The 21676-nt window shown below is 46.1% G+C and overlaps 1 protein-coding gene across 1 annotated transcript in view; it reads left to right on the top strand.

Moving 5' to 3' along the window:
* The window catches only part of LOC117522130 (solute carrier family 22 member 5-like), a 67491-nt gene that overhangs the window by 30121 nt on the left and 15694 nt on the right, over positions 1-21676 (top strand). The window contains exons 4-5 of the mRNA XM_034183513.1: positions 1057-1228; positions 13148-13286. Of these exons, the coding sequence (XP_034039404.1) occupies positions 1057-1228; positions 13148-13286 (311 nt within the window). The remainder of the gene's footprint in view (positions 1-1056; positions 1229-13147; positions 13287-21676) is intronic.

Genomic DNA, 21676 nt, shown 5'->3' with positions numbered 1-21676 from the left:
ACAGTGTTTTTGTTACCTTACACAGTCTTTTGAAGTATTTTTTTGATTATTGTCACATGGGATTGTTTGGTCACAATTGTTATTTCACTGTCACCTCTGAAAGCACTTGTATTTTTGTACTTAACCCTTTGTGTCCTGGCTGATCAGGCCTGTATGGACCAGAGAATTTTGTTTCTCATAGTCTGAGAGTTCTTCAAGTGCCTTTTGGCAAACTCTAGGCAAGTTGCTATGTACCTTTTACTAGAGTGGCTTCTGTCTGGCCACTCTACCATACAGACCTGATTGGTGGATTGCTGCAAAGATGGTTGTCCTTCTGGAAGGTTCTCCTCTCTCCACAGAGGAATGCTGGAGCTCTGACAGAGTGACCATCGGGTTCTTGATCACCTCTCTGACTCAGGCCCTTCTCCCCTGATCGCTCAGATTAGATAGGCGACCAACTGTAGGAAGAGTCCTGTTGGATCCGAACTTCTTCTATTTACGGATGATGGAGGCGACTGTGCTCATTGGGACCTTCAAAGTAGCAGAAATATTTCTATACCCTTCCCGAGATTTGTGCCTCAAGACAATCCTGTCTCTGAGGTCAACAGACAATTTCTTTGACTTTTTGCTTGGTTTGTGCTCTGACATGCACTGTCAACTGTGGGACCTTACATGTAGACAGGTGTCTGCCTTTCCAAATAATGTCCAGTCAACTGAATTCACCTCAGTTGGACTCCACTTAAGCTGTAGAAACATCTCAAGGATGATCAGTGGAAACAGGATGCACCTGAGCTCAATTTTGAGCCTCATGGCAAAGGCTGTGAATACTTATGTGCACGTGATTTCTTAGTAGTTTTTTTTAACAAATTTGCAAAAAATTCCAAAAAACCTTTCTCATGTTGTCATTATGGGGTGTTGTGAGTGGAATTCTGATGGAAAAAATGAATTTACTCAATTTTGGAATAAGGCTGTAAAATAATATGTGGAAAAAGTGAAGCGCTGGTTTATACTTTCCAGATTCACTGTAACCACTTATGTTCTCTCTCATCATATGATTCTGAACTTTTACCTTGTCAGGTTCAGAAATCCTGAACAAGTCTGCCCGGGTGAGCTACACTCTGCTGGGTCATGATCTCGGTTATGGCCTAGGTTACGCCTTGCTTCCTCTCCTTGCCTTCTTCATACAAGAATGGAGGATGCTGTTAGTTACTGCTGCCCTCCCTGGTTTCCTGTTCATTGCATTGTGGTGGTAAGACACACAGCGACAAATGATAGATATTGTTCATGGCAGATATGCTTTGATTTTTATGTTGGCAAAGCAAATGTTAGGATGGGGGGATATTAGCTCACGTGCATGTACATTTTGCTTTTGTGCCAATGTTTAAATGTGCACATAACATAAACCCATATTTCAGACTGTTTTTGTTTCTGATATATTTTTCACTGTTGTCGCTAACAAGTTATTCAATTAACTTTTATTTAGAAAGACCAAAGTGTGTCAGTCAGCTGCACATTGTCTACTCTACAGCATGTGGCACCTTTGCTCCTGGAATGTTTCATTACAGAATGATCAGTCTGTCCTGGATGTGTTTTTTGGTGCATTTATACTTGTACTTTAATCTGGTACAACCTGATTACAGTCTGATGTCTAAACAAAGTTTTTCATGCCATATAAAAATTGGGTCTCTGACCACCTCTGGAGGTGGCCTTGATGACCTCATTATGACCCATCTTCAATGGGTTTTAGTGCATTTACACCTGTACTTTTAAGTGGTCAAATACCATCTGATTGCACGCTGATCGCCCAAAACACACTTAAATGCTGAGTGTAAACAAATTAATATACTTCTGAATGTCACTATGTTCCTGCCTGCCAGCTTGTGATAGTAAGTGACATTCATTTGCATTTATTATCACTGGCATTCCAGAACAATATCATCAAACACACTGGATTAGATTGACTAGATTTTTGCAAATAATAACTGGAGTTCTTAAAACTGAATTAATTCAGTTTAAAGAGATTTACACATAAGACTGTTTTTGAAACATTTACAGTCATCCTTGTCCACAAGGAATCAAGGATCCTCCTCTCAGCACCTGTCCTACCTCACATTCATCACTGAAACACTACTGGACCCTCTACAGTTCTCCTACAGAGACAACCAGATGCCAGGATCCTGTTTGTGGGCTTCAGCTCTGCTTTAAAACCATCATCCTGGCTCTGCTACAGCACAAGCTCTCCCAGCTGATTGTGCCTGACTCCACCTCCAGGAGGTTCATGGACTTCCTTTCAGACAGGAAGCAGCACGTGAAGTTGGAGAAGCATGTCTGTGACTCCAGGACCATCAGCACTGTAACACTGCAAGGATGTGTACTTTCTCCTCTGCTCTTCTTGCTGCACACCAACAGCTGCACCTCCAGTCATCAGTCTGTCAAAGTCCTTCGTTTTGTGGATGACACCACTCTCATTATTGACTAAGTGTTGACCTGGTGCAAACAGAATAACTTGGAGCTCAATGTACAAAAAGACAGTGGAGATGATTGTGGACTTCAGTAAACGTCCAGTCACACGTAAACCCATCACCCTGTGTGACTCTCCAGTTGATACTGTGGAACAGTATCATCACACAGGAACTCAAGTGGGAGCTGAACATCTGCTCCATCATCAAGAAAGCCCAGCAGAGGATGGACTTTCTGCAGCAGTTGAAAAAGTTCACCCTGCCAAAGACAATGATGGTGCAGTTCTCTACAGCCATCCCCACCTCATCCATCACTTTCTGGTACGCTGCTACCACCACCAACGACAAGGACAGAATTTGGTGTATTATCAACTCTGCTAAGAAAGTGATTGGCTGCAATCTTCCATCTCTAAAGGGCCTGTAGGTCTCTAGGACCCTGAGATGAGCAGGAAAGATCGTGGCTGACCCCTCCCACCCTGGCTGCTATGTTTTTGAAACTCCCCTGTGGTGGGAGGCTGTGGTCCATCAGGGCTAAAATCTCTCACCATAAGAACAGCTTTTTCCCAATTTGCAGTTGGGAGAGCCAGTGACATCCACTGACACTGTTCCACACTACTAATCACTTTGCACACCCATGAACTCCCACATGACCTGCTAACAGCACACTGCACATGCCACAAATCTCTCTCTTTACCGTATAATTTATATTTCTACTTCTTCACCAAAGCAAATTTCTTCTCTGTAAACACTTACGTGGCAATAAACTTGATTCTGATTCTGAAGTAGGGGAAGCAGGGGCAGGGTGAATCACGGGTGAATTCACGGCACAGTGAATCAGTAGCTATATCTGAAAAACTACATATATATTTGCAGCTGTAATGCCATATTTTTATGCATAAAGACAGCCCCCTTATAAATGAGTGTTTTGTTTTTGGATACTCATCACTCATTCACTCATCTTCAACCGCTTTTCTGGGTTTGGTTCGTGGGGGCAACAGCTCCAGCAGGGGACCCCAGACTTCCCTTTCCCATGCCACATTGACCACATCTGACTGGGGGATCCCGAGGCGTTCCCAGGCCAGTGTGGAGATACAATCTCTCCACCTAGTCCTGGGTCTTCACCTTTTTGGATACATTAAGGGTAAAACTAAGTGGCAAGTGAAGTCAGTTTTTTCCTATCAAAAGCAAATTTTGTAGATGTCAGTGTCTTTGTATTTATTTCTCACAACAGAGGAAAGGTGGCTCAAAAAATTATTAGTTAGAAGACTACCCTGTCCAACTGATGAGCATGTGTTATGTCTTCTCCAGACTATCAACTATTTGATAACATGGCTCATGTGTGACACAGGCACCCGGGGCACAGTGAATCAGTCTAGAAAGTGATTTATTCAACAACTTTATTAATCCCACAAAGGGCAATTTCATTTGAGCAGTCCATTTAAAAAACACAATAACATAACAATATATAACAACAATAAAACTAATAAAAACAGCCTTAAGGAGTTAAAATGAATAGCAAGAATAAATAAATAAATAAATAAATAAAAACATTGCAGCCCTATGGAGCATTTAAAAGTCGAATCGCCAAAGGGATAAACGACTTTATTTACAAAGCCCCAGTATCAAGTGGATGACAAATATTACTTGTTGAAGCTTACACATTTATTTTTCCATGAATTATTTCTATAATTTGTGTATATAAACAACTGTTTTCAGGTTTGAACAGAAATTATGACTGTTGTGTATATATAATAGTTTCTAAAGGACTTATATCACTATTATAAGACACTCACACATTACATAGCTGGTTTGCTGGATTATAGTTTGTATATGCATCAGCATATATTTAATAACTTTGAAGAAATCATTATAATCATGTGTTTTTTCATTATATTCTAAGTTGATTCACTGTGCCCCATGAATTAGTGTCCAGGGCAAAGTGAATCAAAAATTTTAAAATCGATTTTAAAACCTGTAAATTACACTTGGTGAGAAATAACTAACACAGCCTTATAAACAATAACTTGCTGTATTAAATCCCCAATAGAATGACCTAAACCTATGCACAATGTGTTTATGCTGCCACAAAACAACATTTCTGATCCACTGTGCCCCAGTTTCCCCTAATTGGACACTGACACTTTTTTCTCTTTTTTTTTTTTTTTTTTTTTTTTTTGTAATTTTGCTTCTGTACACCACTACATTGGAGCTGAAATCAATCAATATAATGTGCTTGTAGGGCAGAGCATTAGCTTTAATTCAAGGGGTTTAACAAAAATCGTGTACATACTATTAGCACTTTGGGAAGATTGCCATGTACTAGTGCCTCCATTTTCAGAGCCCATTAATTGAACGCACTAAATATAAGTATTGTTTTTCATACAAATGATGATTTTTACAGCTCGTTTTCTGTCAGAAGTCAACATTTTCAAGTCACTGAATATATCCAGACTTCATTTACCTCAATCAAAATTGATAAGTATTATGCCAGTATTATAACAGTATTATGCTGCATGGTAAGTCTGTAGGCAGTTCTCAAATGCTGGGTGATTATAAAAGGAGGAGACAAGTGACAGAAGCCACCATGAAGGAGTTATGTTTCTGTGGCTGTGAAGGGAGAGGACTGTGTATAGTGCATCCTTTGTCTGTTTAACCACCAGTCACGCCTTGATTCTTCCATGTGCCTTCTGGCAAACTTGAGCTAAAATTTCAGATCATCTTTTCAATAAAATCCTTCTGTGTGCAACTCCAAATGAAGCTGTATTACTGCCCGTGCACAAGGTCACCATATCATATGATGTCAAATGACAGCAAAACCTCACAGAAGTGAGCCCCCTGCAGTCAGGCCTTACAGTTGAATTTGACCAGCTGCACTGGCTGGGAACCAACCACATTCAGACAGGAATTGGCCCCAATTAGCTCAATGCATCACTGACATTCATGGTATAAAATTTGTTGTTATTCAGAGAACTTCAGATCCATGATTGTTTCATTCAACTCTATTGTGGTGTTGTAAAGAGCAACATTTTCAAAAATTGTGTCACTGTCAAACTACTTAAGGACTTGACTGCACAAATGAGCAGGGGCGGCCCTGGAGGCGGGCCGACCCAGGGCGGCATCGCAGGGGGGGCGGCATGACCGTGCGGAAAAAAAACCAGTCAAAAAAAAAAAAGGGGGTGGGGGGGTTGTCCTGACGGGGGGGTCGTGGTTTCGTTACGTTACGGCAGAGCGGCGCCCCCACCTTCCCGTCCCATGGCGGCTTTCCTCTCACTCATTCTCGCAGCTTCACAGTGCTATAAACAGTAGCGAAGCAAAGACTGCAGCGAAACGAGACGAGTCATTGAATAAATGCTGGGCTTTGTCCCGCCCATTGGACGCTCAGCGTGTCTGGGGGTCTATGGGGCAGTGGGCTGGCCTCGGCCGGCCCGGACACTCAGCTTCTGCATGATGATTGGATGATCTATCTGAGGCTGAATCCCTTTTTGATTGACAGCGAAATGAGCGAATCAGCGATCTTTTGGTGTAAACATCCGTGGGAGCATTTTCATTCTTTTCTGACTTGAACCGGAGAGTTTCCTAATCCTCTTAGCGGCATTTTCTTTGTTAAAAACGACTAGCGACAAATCGAGCTTCTATTTCTGGTGGGGGTTTTTTGTAGCTGCTTGTGTTTGGAGACTGACTTCTGTCACTCTTTCTGACTTCTATCACAGTTTCTGTCCCTACCGAGCAGCGGGTGCTGCTGAGACCCTCCACCCTCCACCGTCACAAAGCACTCACAGGCGGACACACTTCACACTAGCCTCGCGCCAGTCCCAGCTAGCGAGCTAGCTAGGTAGTGTAGCGGCTCCTTTGTGGGCTCTTGACAGTATTAAAAGAAAGAGGGAGACGGGACCACTGTGGACCGTTCGAGCGCCATAACGTGGCTCCTCTTTATTGCGCGTTCTCGTACACACACCAAAAGCGGGAGCCCTTCGCTCCTCGCCTTCCGCCTACGGCAACACAACAGTGCCAACATTAACCCTGTGCAGCTTCACAGTAAATAAAGGAAATAAATAAAGCAAAGACATCAGAAAGTCTGTTACACACGTCCCCCCCTCAACACGAAACGTCCTCGTTTCTGGTACCACTGTAAACAAAGCACATACATCATAATAAACAATAACCTCAACAACAACAAAAAAAAACAGTATAACAGACTCCTGAATAATTGGATGTAATTAGCATCCACCAATCACCGTAAAATCATAACAAATGTGCTGCACTGGACTTAAAACCTAATAAAGTCTTTGAGGTGCGCCGGAGGTCGTACCTCTCTTCCCCCACGAGATTGAGTGGGCACCGATGCCCCCAAATCCCCCCAGAGTCCGTAATCTCCACTCGCAGCCTGAGACTGACCCCCCACCTCCAGGGCCTTGACGATTGGCCGGATGGGACTGCAGGCCAGAGGAGCAGCAGGAGGCGTATGCGTCGGCAGCGGCAGAATGTATGGCTTGAGTCTGTCATGGTGAACAACCTGGGCTCGTTCCATCGAGTCCAGAGGGTTAACAATGCGATATGTCAGGGCATCTTCCCCACCTGAAGCTAACACCTGAGCAATCTGATAGGGGCCTTTCCAGTGTGGCGCCAACTTGGTGCGGTTTTCAGTGGGATTATTCAGCCACACCAGTGCACCCACACCATAGGCGCGGTGACAGCCACTTTCGTCGTAGTACAGTTTTTGCCGATCATGAGATTCTGCCAAATTGAGCCGAGCCAAGCCAAATGCGGACTTCAACCTCTCTGCCATAGACAACACATACTCCGCCTCCGTCCCCGCACCCCCGCGGTCCCGAATACCTGATGGTACATGCATGTCAGCTGGAACCCGCGCTTCACGCCCGTGCATGAGAAAGTAGGGGGTGAACTGGGTACTGGAATGCTTAGAAGTGTTGTAGGCAAAAGCCACTTGCTTCACATACGAGTCCCATTCACCCCCATGCGACAGCAGCATTTTAGCCAGTTGATCAATCAGAGTCCTGTTATGACGTTCCACCATGACATCAGATTTGGGGTTGTATGCTGTGGTGCGTGTTTTCTTCATGCCCAACTGCTGACACAGGCTCTGAATCACTTCTGCCTCAAACTGGCGGCCCTGATCACTGTGAAGGACTTCGGGGACCCCATGCACCAACACATAATCCTCAAACAGGCAGTGAGCCACCGTCTGCGCTGTCTGATTTGGCAGGGCGTACAGATTGACAAATTTGGAGAAGTAATCCTCCACCACTAGAACGTATCTGTTCCCCCTGGAGGTCAAAGGTAACTCCAAAATGTCCGCCGCCACCCTCTGTAGTGGACGGGCCGCCTGAGACCCCCCCATAGGTGCTCTCAGTCTGGGAACGGGGCACCGGCGGGTCTGGCAGGCCTCACACTGCTTGCACCAGCGTCTGATGTCTCTCAACATGAAGGGCCAATAGTAAGACCGTCGGGCCGTCTCCCACACTCGCTCCGCCGAGAAATGGGCCGCCGTAGGCTCCCCATGTAATTGTCGCAGGAGCTCCGGCACCATAGATGAGGGGACCACCACCTGAATTTGGTCCTCCCCAGATGCTGTCGGCCGCACAGTCCGACACAGCAGTCCACCTACCATTGCTAGGCGGCTGAAATCTGTTCCAAGTTCCTCAGTTTGGCAGAGGACCCCTTGATTAGCCGACGAGGCAGTTTAGCCGCGTTCCGTTCCAATAACCCCACTATAGTGCTAATATCTGGGTCCTCCTGTTGCCGGGCCCGGAGCTCAGAGTCGCTCCCCAACAGGGAGTAGGCAGCCTCCGGACCTGCATTGGACACCCCGAGAGACGATGAGCAGCCCGACTCTGCCACGGAGGCGACCGCGAGCTCCCCAGCCGGCCCATCTGGGTGCCCTCGGGGGGGAGAAGCCGGTCGGCACGACAGTGCATCCGCGTCGTTGTGCTGGACACCAGCCTTGTGAATCATGACCCAGTTAAACGGGTCCAGCTCTAAAATCCACCTACTCCTACGACCCGTTGGGTCACTGTCCATAGCCATGTTCCTGATGCCCAACAGCGGACGATGGTCAGTTATGATAGAGAAAGTGGAAAGCCCCACATAGTGTTTGAACTCACGCACGGCCCACACGACTGCTCACAGTTCTCTATCAAAAGTGGACCACCTCCTCTGCATTTTTGTGAGGGACTGACTGGCATATGCCACTACTCTCTCGACCCCCCCCTCATCCTGTGCCAACACCGCACCCACTGCCTCACTGGAGGCATCGGTGTAGACTTTAAAGGGGAGTGCGAAATTTGGCAGTGTTACCACAGGAGAGGAGGTCAGGACCCGCTTAAAGTAGGAAAAGGCCTCCTCACACTCAGTTGTCCATTCAAAAGGCACATTCTTACCCACCAGGTAATTCAGTGGGGCCGCATGTTTTGAGAAGTCCTTCACAAACCTCCTGTAATACGAACATAGGCCCACAAATGCTCTCACCTCCGCCGAGGTACGTGGAGTGGGCCAGGCCCTCACCTTGTCCGTGTTACGGGGATCCGGTTGGAGCCCCTGCCGAGAAACCACGTGGCCCAAAAAAACCACATGATCCCTCACGAAATGGCATTTGCTTGGATTCAATTTCAGCCCGGCCTCCTGTATCCTGGACAGAACCTCCTCGATGTGGAGGAGATGATCACCAAAGGAGCGGCTGTAAATCAGTATATCGTCCAGATATACTATGCAAATGTGCCAGGGCAAACCCCTCAGAACAAGCTCCATCATCCGCTGGAAGGTGACCGGAGAGTTTGACAAACCCATCGGCATGGCCCGCCACTGGTAGAGGCCCCTACCGGTTGTAAAGGCTGTCTTCTCCCGGTCCTCCTCAGCTACCTCAACCTGCCAGTAACCATTAGAAAAGTCAAGTGTGCTGAACCAGGCTGAGCCTGCTAACAAATCAAGGCTGTCATCTACACGTGGTAGAGGGTGTGAATCTTTAATCGTCACCGCATTAAGGCGACGGTAATCGATACAAAATCTCCACTGTCCCCCTTTCTTCCTCACTAACACCACCGGGGATGCCCAGGGACTGCCACTCTCCTCTACCACTCCGTCTGCCAGCAGGCTAGCTACTTGATGCTCGATCTCAGCCCTTTTCTCGGGAGATGTGCGATAGGGCCGCTGTTTAATGGGGGGATGGTCACCGGTTCTAATGTGATGCGATACCAATCTGCACTTGCTTGTGTTCCTGTCCGACAGGTTGAAAACATCTGAAAACCTCAGAAGGAGCCCTGAGAGCTCCTCCTTCTGCTGCATGGTAATGGGTGACTCATCTAAGATGAAGGTGCTGCCCATTAGCGGAGATGAGGTGCCCCCAACATTAGCAATATCGGGGAGGGCTACCAGGTCATCTCTCTCCACCGAGTGGAACTGACCCAGGTGCAGCCCCCGCTTCACTTCCACAGCTCCCCCAGATGGATTGAGAACACGTGCTACCGTGACCCCATCTTTCACACTATTCACAGAGTGAGCTACCACAAGCCCTGTCAACTCTGGGGCATTGGGTTCCAGATACCCTTCAAAATCCTTAGTAGGCAACATAGCCCCACCAAGAGAACCAATCGTTACTGGCACTAGGGCCTCACTTAAGGGGGGTATAGTCACAACATTCGCCACTGTCACGTTACAACAGTTGGGGGTGAGCTCCCCCCCTCGCAGCAGTGGCACCACGACATCCCCTAATTGCAGTACCCCTTGCCCCAGGTCCAGCAATGCACGGTTCCTAGTCAAAAAATCAAGCCCCAGTAGAACACTCTGAGTCGACTCCCTCAGTACATAAAAGTTATGCTACCAGTAGGTCGGACCCAATCGGAATGTCACTTCAATAGACCCCAGCGTATCCAACATTTGTCCATTAACTGCACGAGAACTAACATAGTTCTTTTTCAAAGGCCGGTTCCTCAAAGCGGGGACCGACATTCGAAAATCTGCACTGATCAATGAGACATTAGCTCCCGAGTCGACTAAAATAGGGATCTCGCAGCTCTCCACCACACCCCTGACGTAGGACGTGGGATGATCACAACTGTCCACAGTAGTGGTGCTCTCAGTCACGTCCTCAGTCATGTCATGCCGTACAGAGCCCTCGGTCTGAACGGCTGGCGTCCGGGCCTCAACCCCAGCTACTGTCCGTTTCCCTGGTGACCACCTTTCACAGATGCTTGTTGTGGAAAGAAACGCACACCGCGTCTCCTCAGCTCCTCCTGGGAATGCTTCCGCTACCAGGCGGCTCACGTCCGCTGCGTATACCTCCAGGCTCTCCCCCGGAACACGCACTCGAGCAGAAAGGCTGTCTCTGAAGCGGTCCAAGAGCTGTCTCTGCCCAAACGCTGATCCGAGCTTATCTTTAACAGCAGAATAATCTCTCTTCACCGCGTCAGGAAAACTGTCCCACAGCAGAAAGGCCGACTTGCAGAGGTGAGTAGGCAGAATGCGCGCCAATTCATCATTACAGTCTCTGCTGACAGATGTCGCCCCGATGGCTACCTCCAGCTGCCGCACCCAGCTGTGAAAGCTCTGGCTCCCATCACCAGCGAAAGGAGCAGGCAGGTCCACTCTAACTTCACCACCAAGTGAGCTCCTGGTGGTCCACGCCGTATAAGGCTTCGACGGGTCCTCGTCCCCAAACCACATGTCGCAGAAGCACTGAGCTCGTTAGCAGGCTAGCTAAATTGAGGCACTAGCTAACAGGGTCAAAACTCAAAATAACTGTTCAGCACGAACGCCAACACATGCATCAACCTGCACAAGCGGCCACCACTGCCACCAATGTAGCGGCTCCTTTGTGGGCTCTTGACAGTATTAAAAGAAAGAGGGAGACGGGACCACTGTGGACCGTTCGAGCGCCATAACGTGGCTCCTCTTTATTGCGCGTTCTCGTACACACACCAAAAGCGGGAGCCCTTCGCTCCTCGCCTTCCGCCTACGGCAACACAACAGTGCCAACATTAACCCTGTGCAGCTTCACAGTAAATAAAGGAAATAAATAAAGCAAAGACATCAGAAAGTCTGTTACAGTAGCAAGCTGCACATAATGGCAGACAATTTGAATGTTGTGGACCGGATTTTGGCGAAGCCATTTGATAGTCTTCCTTACGAAGAAGCCATGGCTGCTGTCATGGCTTCAGCTCTCAATGGTTTGCAGGCCAAAGTTAAAGCAATAGCCCCCAGTGCAATGTTTGTGCATTGCTATGCACACAGACTGAATCTGGTTCTGTCTCAGGGGGCTAAATGCTTATCTGAGTGCAGAATATTTTTTGTATCACTCTCTGGGTTTGCCACATTTTTCTCAAAATCCACAAAGAGGATGTCTTTTCTTGAGTCTGCAGGCTGCTCAAGGTTGCCCAGAAATGCTCCTACTCAATGGAATTTCACATCACGGATAGTGAGCACTGTGGCAAACAATTATGATGCCCTCCTGCAAACTTTTGAGATAATCATTGCAGATAAGTCCATGGATGATGACACATTAGACTGTGCCAATTTCTTTGTGTTTGTTATTGCAGTAGTCATTAAAACCGGAAATTTGTTCTTGAAAATAGCTGTTGTGAGTTAATTTGTGGGATTGTGGATGTTCAGGACGAAGTTAGTGTTTTCATGGGTGGTGGGGCGGAGGTGGTGGCCACGTTAGTGTGCGTGGGGGGGGGCACGCAGGGGGTTTCGCCCGGGGAGTAAATCACTCTAGGACCGCCACTGCAAATGAGATGGAAACCCCTCATCAACAAGCTTGTGACATCCAGAACCTGGCAGATGCTGATATGATAAAACATCAATTGGCTTCTTACACAATAGAGCCAAATATGAAAATTTAAAGAAACATTCTGACATCTTTCAGTTGTGCTTGTGTTGTCATGCAGCTCCTTGCAAATTTCTGTCTACCAGTATATTATGTAGTTTCAAATCTAAAGACAAGTAAAAATCAACAAAAATCTAAGTGCATTAATTTTGTTTTCTTCCCCGTATTTCATGCATTGGCGTTACAGATCCAAGATGATCATTATTCACACAAAAGGCCATTTCTCTCAATTTTTGGTTGCAAATTTGAGCACTTCACCTTTGCTGAGACAATCTATCCACCTGGCTGGTGTGGCATATGTAGATATATCTGATTAAACATCATAACCAGCCTGTGCACAGATACTGTGAATGCTGTGCAGAGTGGAGGCAGTTTTTCCCAGTAAGAACTGGTGTTCATCAGGGGTGTGTTCTGGCTCCAACACTGGGGGGAAGTGTGGAAACCAGTGATTTAGATGCTTTTGTTGGGTGAAGAAAGGTTTACTGACTTTGACATCGAGGATGATGCTGTGATCTTTGTGGAATCAGTGGATACTCTGATTGCAATCAAAGTCTCTGAGTTTGTGATTGTCCTGAATTAAGATTAAATTCAACTTTTAATGACTTCTCTCTAAAGTGTATCTGTATGTGTTAAAAATGTTACCAACAGGTTAACATATATCACATACCCTGTTGCAGCAAACGTTGGCATGATATTCTGCCAAGGTACGTTAGTGGGGTTTGCTACTCAGAAGTTCAACCATTCTCAAGTTATTGCACACAAGCAGCCAAATGTGGTCAGTGAAACGTCTGAAAAATGGCCAAGCTTCGCTGGTGGTAAATATGGATTTATGTTATTGAGTCCTTGGACTAGTGTCTCTCCTTCCTTTCAGGGTGATTCCAGAGTCTCCACGTTGGCTCCTGCAGAAAGGACGTGTGGCAGAAGCTGAGGCTGTGATACGAAATGCTGCGAAAAGAAACAAAGTTCCTGCCCCTGATGTCATATTCAGAGAAGATAACTTAGCTCTCATGGTATGCTTTTCCTTTATGTGTGTCTCCAACACTGTACAATGGTCAGTTGGAAAGTTCTGCCTTCTATGTGATTATTTCAATAACAAGATACATGAATCTTCTGTCTGCTTAAATCTTAAAATGTTCTCTATCAGGCAATGTAATTTCCTTTCCATGTAGTTGCCTTTCCTTTCTGCACACTTAATGCCAATGCTGGACAAGTTTATGCATCCCATTTGTGAAAAAACTGGGAGTTTTCTCTTGGCACCAGTGATGCACAGCTGCTTGCACCTCTGCATCATCAGTGTAATGTGTCCCTTCAGGCGTTCTTTTAGCTTTGGACAAAGCTAAAAGTCTAAAGCCGTGAGATCTGGCCTGTACATAGTCTACGAGCCAGTCTTCAATTTTAACCTAATCTGTACCACGTAAAGTGATGAAACATCACTTATAATCCAGCATCAGTGTACCCTGGCCTACACAAAAATGTATGATACCATCCCAGGGTGGTAGTTATAGCCAGCTAGGCATCAATGAAGAATTACACAGAGGTCAAAATATAAAAATGCTCCAATCATGTTAAACACTATACCACATTATATGTCTGATCCTAACAATTCCAAAAAAGTATAGTTTGGACTATCTAAGACTGAATGTTCTGGAGTTACGAGGTAAAAACAGCAAAAATTGCGACTAAGGTCAGTTTGAGTTTGTACAGGGGTCAAAAGTTAAAGTTGATCCAATTTCAGTAAAAAATTATGCAAATTCTTGGTTGAAATAAAAGGATTAATAAATGGCAAGTGTGAACAATCCCACTGTGATGGTTTTGTGCACAAGCGTGCACAAAACCGTCGTAGTGGGAACACAGTGCGAGCAGCTGGAGCATGTGTAACCACATCACACAGCTGCTGTGGAAAATAAAAAATTAAAAAATACATTCTACCCATGGGATTCGAACCTGCAATTTACAAAAGCTCTGATTGCCAGCCAGAAACTTTACCACTGCACTACCATCACTGTCCTATAAAAGGTGCACAAAATGCCTGAAATCAACAAGGAGATAAACTTATTTTTTTTAAAAGCCACACAACATAAAAAAACACTGTATTTTATTGAATCCCTCTGATCAAGCCTGTTCCTCTGAAGATGACCCATGGTCACAGACGTACAGTCATGAAATGACATGAATGAAGCAGTGCACTCTTATCATGTCCACATCTGCTGGCCCAGCATGCCCAGCCGGCCCAGTGTGCATGTCCGGCCTGACACATATGTCCTGTGGATGGCGCACTGCAGGACAGACACCGCGTCATGTGGATCAGAGCTCACGTGGGTGACGTGACATTTAGATCACCCGCTGCCTGTATCTGATGGTCCATGTTACGTGGGGCAGCCAGTCAATGTGCACGCCGTACACTCACTCGCTGTAGCCGGTCGTGACAGCGAGTCCTGTGCACTAAGCCATCATTTGTGTCTCTGGTCAGCAGCTGGTAGGCGCCTCCCCACGCTGTGTGCGCTCTGATGTGGCTGTTCGCCCTGCATGTGATCATGTCTGTACATACATATAAGCATTTTATGCAAGTGTGCCCCCCCACACACACACACCACATCTGCAGGGGGAGTGGGGTGGAGGAACACACATACACCACATATGTTTCGGGGGGGGAGCGGGGGGCGCGAGACACACGCATACGTGCGAGACACATGCACCACATGTGTTGCTGTTTACAAAGCCACACTTGTGGGGGACTTAGACAAATTTCAGCTCAAAAGTGATCGTGTGCTGACTATTTTCATGCTGACAGCACAACTGGCCACACATTTCTAAGTGTCAGGCAAGCAGTGTTGGATGTTTGTGTGTGTCACATGGATTTTGGCCGACACCTTCCACGAGAGGGATCAAATGGGCTCTCACAGGGCACACTCTGTCTTTCAGCTGCTGGTGTGCGCAAATAGTTGTAGCGACACATGTACAGGGCGTTGGAGGCAGCTCTGATTTTTCACAAATGGCATGCAATTCCTCCTTTGTGTGCTAGTCGACTTCAATCATGTTATGTGTGAAGGGGCCCTAAGTTCCTTTGTCCTTTGTTCGAATAGCAAAAATTTCAATTTCAGAAGGTGTTCAAAGAAAGCTAAAGTTCTGACACTCAGCGAGTATCCGAGGCTCTTTATGAATAGCATTTTTAGAAAATCTTGGCAGGGTTGGAGTAGTCTTTCAGTCATCTTGAATCAACCAAAGTTCAGACATAGTACCCTGAGTTCTCTAACTTACAATTGCAAGTTAGAGAATTATCATCTAAACATTTTTCACACCTGTTTCTGAGGTCGTACAGCATCTTTATACAAATTCCAACAGCGGAAACTCACAGATTTTTAGTAACTATGGTGAATTCACTGTGTTAGCAAAAATCAATTCAGAGCTTTTCACAATAACAGTTTCTCAAGAAACAAGAGAATCATTATATGAATCATTGTAATGAGATGCCACAATTGTTTGTTATGATTAACACTTTACCAAAAGATAACTCCTATAAATGTAACATTCTTTTTAATGCATAACTGTATTTACTGTCAAACATTAACTGTCAGCCTTGTGATAGATTGGCATCATGTCCAGGGTGTGCCCCACCTCATGCCCTGTGACTCCTGGGATAGCCCCCCACCCACCTCCCGTGACCCTTGATTGGAGTAACTGGGTATAGAAATTGAATGAAAAAACCTTAACTGTCATTTCTGGTCTCACTCTGGCTCTGACTTCTTATCAGGGCCGATGAGCTCCAGTGAAGCTCATGCTGGGTCAGGACAGACTCCCAAGCTGAAACTGTAGCTGAAAAGGAAACAGGTGGCAAAGATGTGCCAATAGAATGCCAAAATGTCTTGAGGATATCCAAAAGCTTTCTGTGGTTGTATTGGTTGGTTGGGTTTTTTTTGACACAATCTGGTGGTATTACCTTGTCACTGCATTTTTGCACTGTTTATCTGGGGCATGAAAATGAGAGGCACTCCTGATGTTTTCTCCTTCCACTGTCACTCCAGCCATGAGTGCTTGAGTCACGGCACTCAGGTAGGAAATCATCTGTCCTTGACTTTGGCATCCTTCTATGGGACTTGGAGTTGTCATCTCTCACCATAACACTAAGCGTTAAGATCATGAGTGGCCATCACTTTCCCATTCCAGGTGAAACCAATCAGGCAAGCTGCATTTTTAGTGTTGAGCAGAGCATTACCAACATAGAATTTTGGGAGGCCAATACGATACCACTATTAGGGAATACAAAAAATTACGATACTGCTATGTCTGCAGATAAAATCAGGGCTTTGAACCAAATTTTTTTTCCCAATTTGTTTGTTCTGAAAAGAAACTGTATTTTAACATTTCCAATTTTGGGTTCCACCCCAAAAATGGACACTCCTGAACTGGTTGGAAAAAAAAAATTTGAACTGGTTAATAACGTTCCATGTCAGTTGTGGAACACTGAAAACACTGTATATGCCAGACCTATAGGTAGCACTGTAATGCACCAACGAAGAACGGAGAAGACAATAGAGTATATAGGCAGCAGAAGCTAAAACTTTGCAAAACAGGAGACTGACTAAAATAAAGGCTTTTAAGAGAAAGGGGGTCCATGCTGATCACCTGAAATAGACTTATTGTGTATTTAAAGTGAAGCAGGCTTTCCTTTGCCTTGCAGAGAAGCCTGAGGTACCAAAATAATGGACGAATGCAAACCCACTGCTGCCCATTGACTGGCTCTGCAGCAAAAGCTCCAGCACTTCATCCCATCAACAAGAAAAATAAGTTATTTTAAAGGCTGTAATATGTTCCAGCCAGCGTTCAGCCATCTGATGTATCTTCGGCATTCTGTTCACAACAAAAATAAATCGCATTTGATCCACCAAGGCAAAAAAAGCATAATAATGACCCCCCCCAAAATGTAGTGTTTTTAAAGATGTCTGTCTGTTTGTCTGCTCCGGGTACGTTTGTCAGCGTGAAACATAGGACGACAGCGCTTTGTCCTGCCATCAGCAACCAAAATAAACGACAGGCGGAAGTGAACCTCACTGAGTCTTCTTCTTCTTCTGTGGAGTTTATTGGCAGTTTGCAAACCAACACGCTGCATTACCACCGTCAACTGTTTGGGTGTGGAGCATTAATGGAGTCTGTGTTATGGCCAAGCCGAGGAAAACTGAAATTGGACCCAAAAAGCAGGGAACTGAGTGAGTGGAACAGAGTAGCAGTTTTATTGGAATGTAAACACAAGGAATTTGGAATTGTGCTGGAGATTCAGGAGGCAGTAGACACAGGCTGGACCAGAACAGTGCGATGACACGTAGTAGGGAGCAGGTGGCTGCCCAAGGAGCTGACAGGAGACGGGTTACACTGGAGACAAAAACACAAAATGTTACTAAATTAGGAATACTGAGCAATGAAATGTGAAGGTGTCTTATAAAGACAGAGAAGCCAGGTACCACTAGGCGAAAGCAGAGTTTCTGGTGAATGTGGAGAAGATAAACCAGGGGCAGATTATCAGATCCGTGACACAGAGCCTGGAGAACCAGAAGGGGAGGGGGAGCAGAACAAATCATACACCAAGACAGCACAACAGTACCCCCTCCCCCAATGGGAACCCCACAGGCAACCCACCATGTCTGCCCAAATGGACACAATATGAGTCCCGCAGGAGGGAGGGGTCCAGGATGAGGCCCCACAACAGCCAGGAGCATTCATCAGGTCCAAAACTCTCTCAGTCCCCAGATACTGAAACCCCCGCCCTGGCGATGAACGTCCAAGATCCACCACACAGTCCAGGTGGGATGACCATCCATGAGCCGTGCGGGAGGAGGGGTTCGGTTGGAGGGCACAACGGGCTGGAGCATACTGGTTTGATCCGAGAGATGTGAAACGTAGGGTGGATGCCCAGAGACCTGGGCAGACGCAGTTGAATGGCCGCTGGACTGAGCATTCAGTCCACAACACTGGGTCCAATGTAATGGGGTATCAGTTTTCAGGAGTCTGCAGTGGAATGTCTTTGACCAATGACCACACATCCTGGCTCAGCCAGTACTGAGGAGCATTGGGTCTGCATGGCATTGTGTCCTGTCCCTCATCCAGAGCAGATCCACTCTGTCCACATCCGCCAACAAAGCCATAGGTGGGCTTGCACAGATGGTACTGAGAGGTCCTCTTCTTGAGCAGGGAACAGAGGTGGCTGATATCCTAGAGTGCATTGGAAAGGCAAAAATGTAGTAGCTGAGCTAATCTGAGTATTATGGGTGCACTCCACCCACGGCAGCTGTTCACACCATAACGTGGGATGGGAAGACACAACGCACCAAAGGGTGGATTTACGTTCCTGTTTTGTCCACTCTGCCTGGCCATTGGTTTGTGGATGGTAACCAAACAAGAGACTGACCGAGGCCCTGAGTGCAGAGCAGAAGGTCTTCCACACCTAGGAGGTGAACTGGGGTCCCCAGTCTGGCATGATGTCTGATGGAAAGCCATGCAGTTGGAATACATGATGGACTAGGAGATTGGCAGTCTCTTGGACTGATGGTAGCTTCTACAGGGCCATGAAGTGTGCTTCCTTGGAGAAGTGATCAATGATGGTGAGGATGGTGGTGTGTCCTTTGGATGGCGGGAGTCTGGTTATGAAGTCCAGACAGATGTCAGACCAGGGGCAGCTAGGGATGGGCAAAGGCCTAAGGAGACCGACTGGCGGCTGATGTGAGGATGTTCCCCTTGTGTACTTGTTCTTCAGCACCTCCCTAGTGAATCATCATAAGTTTATGGAAGGTCAAGGCTTGAATTGACAGCAGTTGAGCTTGTGCAACTTTGAAACACTCACTGGGCAGCCTTTCTGCCATTGGATCCCCCATAGCTGTTGGTCTGTTCTCAACAGTCTATGCACTACTGATGTTTCAGCCACCTCTATCTGTAACCAAAGGACTCCACAAGAGACTTTAGACCTGGCAGAAGCTTTGATCTGCAAATAAGCAGTGCGTGATACGCACGTACAGATGCATTTGCCTTCGAGCTGCATGAGAGAAACAAAGCCCTGTGCCACACCCACACTATCCCTGAACCAGGTGCCAAGACACGGGATAAACAGAGGAAAATTGAGTTGTTTGTGCTGGAGGCAACTGCAGGTTCACACACTGAATTGAACAACTCATACACAATGAAAAGAGAGTCACTTTTTCCTTGTGTTGATAGGATGGTTGTTGAACTTGAGGAAAGATTTCACAGTGTAGATGCAGGGCTACTAAAAGGCATACAGTCCTAAATCTGACAACTTCTTGAGTGAATCACACTTGAATGAACTTGCAAAGCAGTACAGCACTGACCTGAAAACAGAAGAGGTTCTGGTGGCCAGAAACTTTCTTGCCTGGAAAACAGAGGCTGGATGTTCACCCACAGATATTTTGTCTGTGCACAACCTCCTTGATTCAGATATGTTTCCCTCTCTGAAGGCAACGATCCAAGTTGACCGAACAGTGCCTGCAAGGTCTTTTAGTGCGCTGCGCCAGCTGTACTCATGGCTGCGTGAAACGAAGGGTCAGAAAAGACTTCACAGTCTTGCAGTCAGTTTGAGTAACAACAGTGACAGACAGATTTGTCACTCTTAAAAACAGACGGAATTCTTTAATGCTTCCACCCACCAATTAACTGCCAGTTGTATCCATGTTATTTAACCTCTTAAACCCTAGAGTCCCCAAATTTGGGGACTTGCCCTGTTTTGGAACATTTGAACACTCATAACTAACCAATGTTGACACCAACATACACTTATTATACATCAAAATGTCAAGCGAAGTCCCCTCTACAAAAGTATCCACTTCAATCACATATCAACTAACCACAGTTGAAACGCCAAGCAAATAAAAACATAAATCAGAATTCATTTTTTTGGGAAAAACAACCTCATTTACTCCTACCAAGTATTATTTACTTTAAATTTTTTTGCATCCACAACATCCCCTAGGACCTGTCTTTTAGCTGATCCAAATTTTTGCATTTTTGACCTTGTACAAGCTGAGACATAAATCATAATGTATGGGTATGTGATTTGGTGAAATAGGCTCTAGGGCTTAAGAGGTTAAAAATGGTGTACTTTCTGACAACACAGTGCTCTCCTTTTTTGCATACAGTTTTCTTAATAGAGCAGCATGTTGGCTTAGTGGTCAGCACTGTTGTCTCACAGCAAGAAGGTCATGGTTTCAATTCCCATCGGTGGCCTTTCTGTGTGGAGTTTGCATGTTCTCCCCGTGTTTGCGTGGGTTCCCTCCGGGTGCTCTGGCTTCCTCCCACGTCCAAAGACATGCAGGTTAGGTGGATGGGAAACTTTAAATTGTCCTTAGGTGTGCATGTGGATATGAATGTGTTGGTTTGTCTGTGTGTGGCACTGCAGCAGACTGGCATCCTGTCGGAGGTGTACCACGCCTCACAACCTATGACTGCTGGGATAGGCCCCAGCCTCCCGCAACCCTTACTTAAAGTAAGCGGTTGAAGATGAGTGAGTGAGTGAGTGAGTGAGTGAGTGAGTGAGTGAGTGAGTGAGTGAGTGAGTGAGTGAGTGAGTGAGTGAGTGAGTGAGTGAGTGAGTGAGTGAGTGAGTGAGTGAGTGAGTGAGTGAGTGAGTGAGTTTTTGCATAATACATGTGGAACAAATTAAGAAGAATGAAATAATTTCATGAATAAGAAGTATTTGTAAAATACGGCACTATAACTATAAGTGGATTTTTCTTTTTATGTTGTTGTTAATGCTGTAACCATACTTCCTGTATGTGTTGTTACACAGTAAAGTATCTCTGTTAAATCTGTCCAAAAAAGTTTTTGTTAGCCGCTTGTGATATTTTGTGCTGGCTCCCTATGTTCACTCACATCCTGCGCATCTCCTGGGGGCTAAGCCTCCCCTGTCCTTAAAACATAGTGATGCCCCTGATAATGAGCAATATGGAGAGGATGAACCAGGGTTTATATACAGGTGGTGATGATTGCTGACAGGTGCAGATGATCAGCTCCATGACATGGTACCTGCAGAAACAGAAGAAGAGGGGGAGCAGAACAGCGCAAATACCAAGGCAGCACAAGAGTCTGTTGTCCTCACCTAAAAATCGGTCAGCCTTTTGCATATGCACATGCGCGCAACAATGGTGACACGTATTGTTTATTTTCAGGAAAGTTAGTCCTCCATGGGTTTCTCACATTGTCGCCGAAGGAATCTCACTCTTGATATATATATCTTGTGATAATGGATGCCACCAGTGGCAGTCCAAGAGTGATTTGCTCCCTGAGTGAAACCCCCTGCGTTTGCCGCCCCCCCCACCCCGCGCACACTAACATGGCCACCACCTCCGCCCCACCACCCATGAAAACACTAACTTCGTCCTGAACATCCACAATCCCACAAATT

The sequence above is a fragment of the Thalassophryne amazonica genome, chromosome 12, assembly GCF_902500255.1.
Source record: "Thalassophryne amazonica chromosome 12, fThaAma1.1, whole genome shotgun sequence".
Lineage (NCBI taxonomy): Eukaryota > Metazoa > Chordata > Actinopteri > Batrachoidiformes > Batrachoididae > Thalassophryne > Thalassophryne amazonica.
This window is presented reverse-complemented; position numbering and strand designations above follow the sequence as displayed.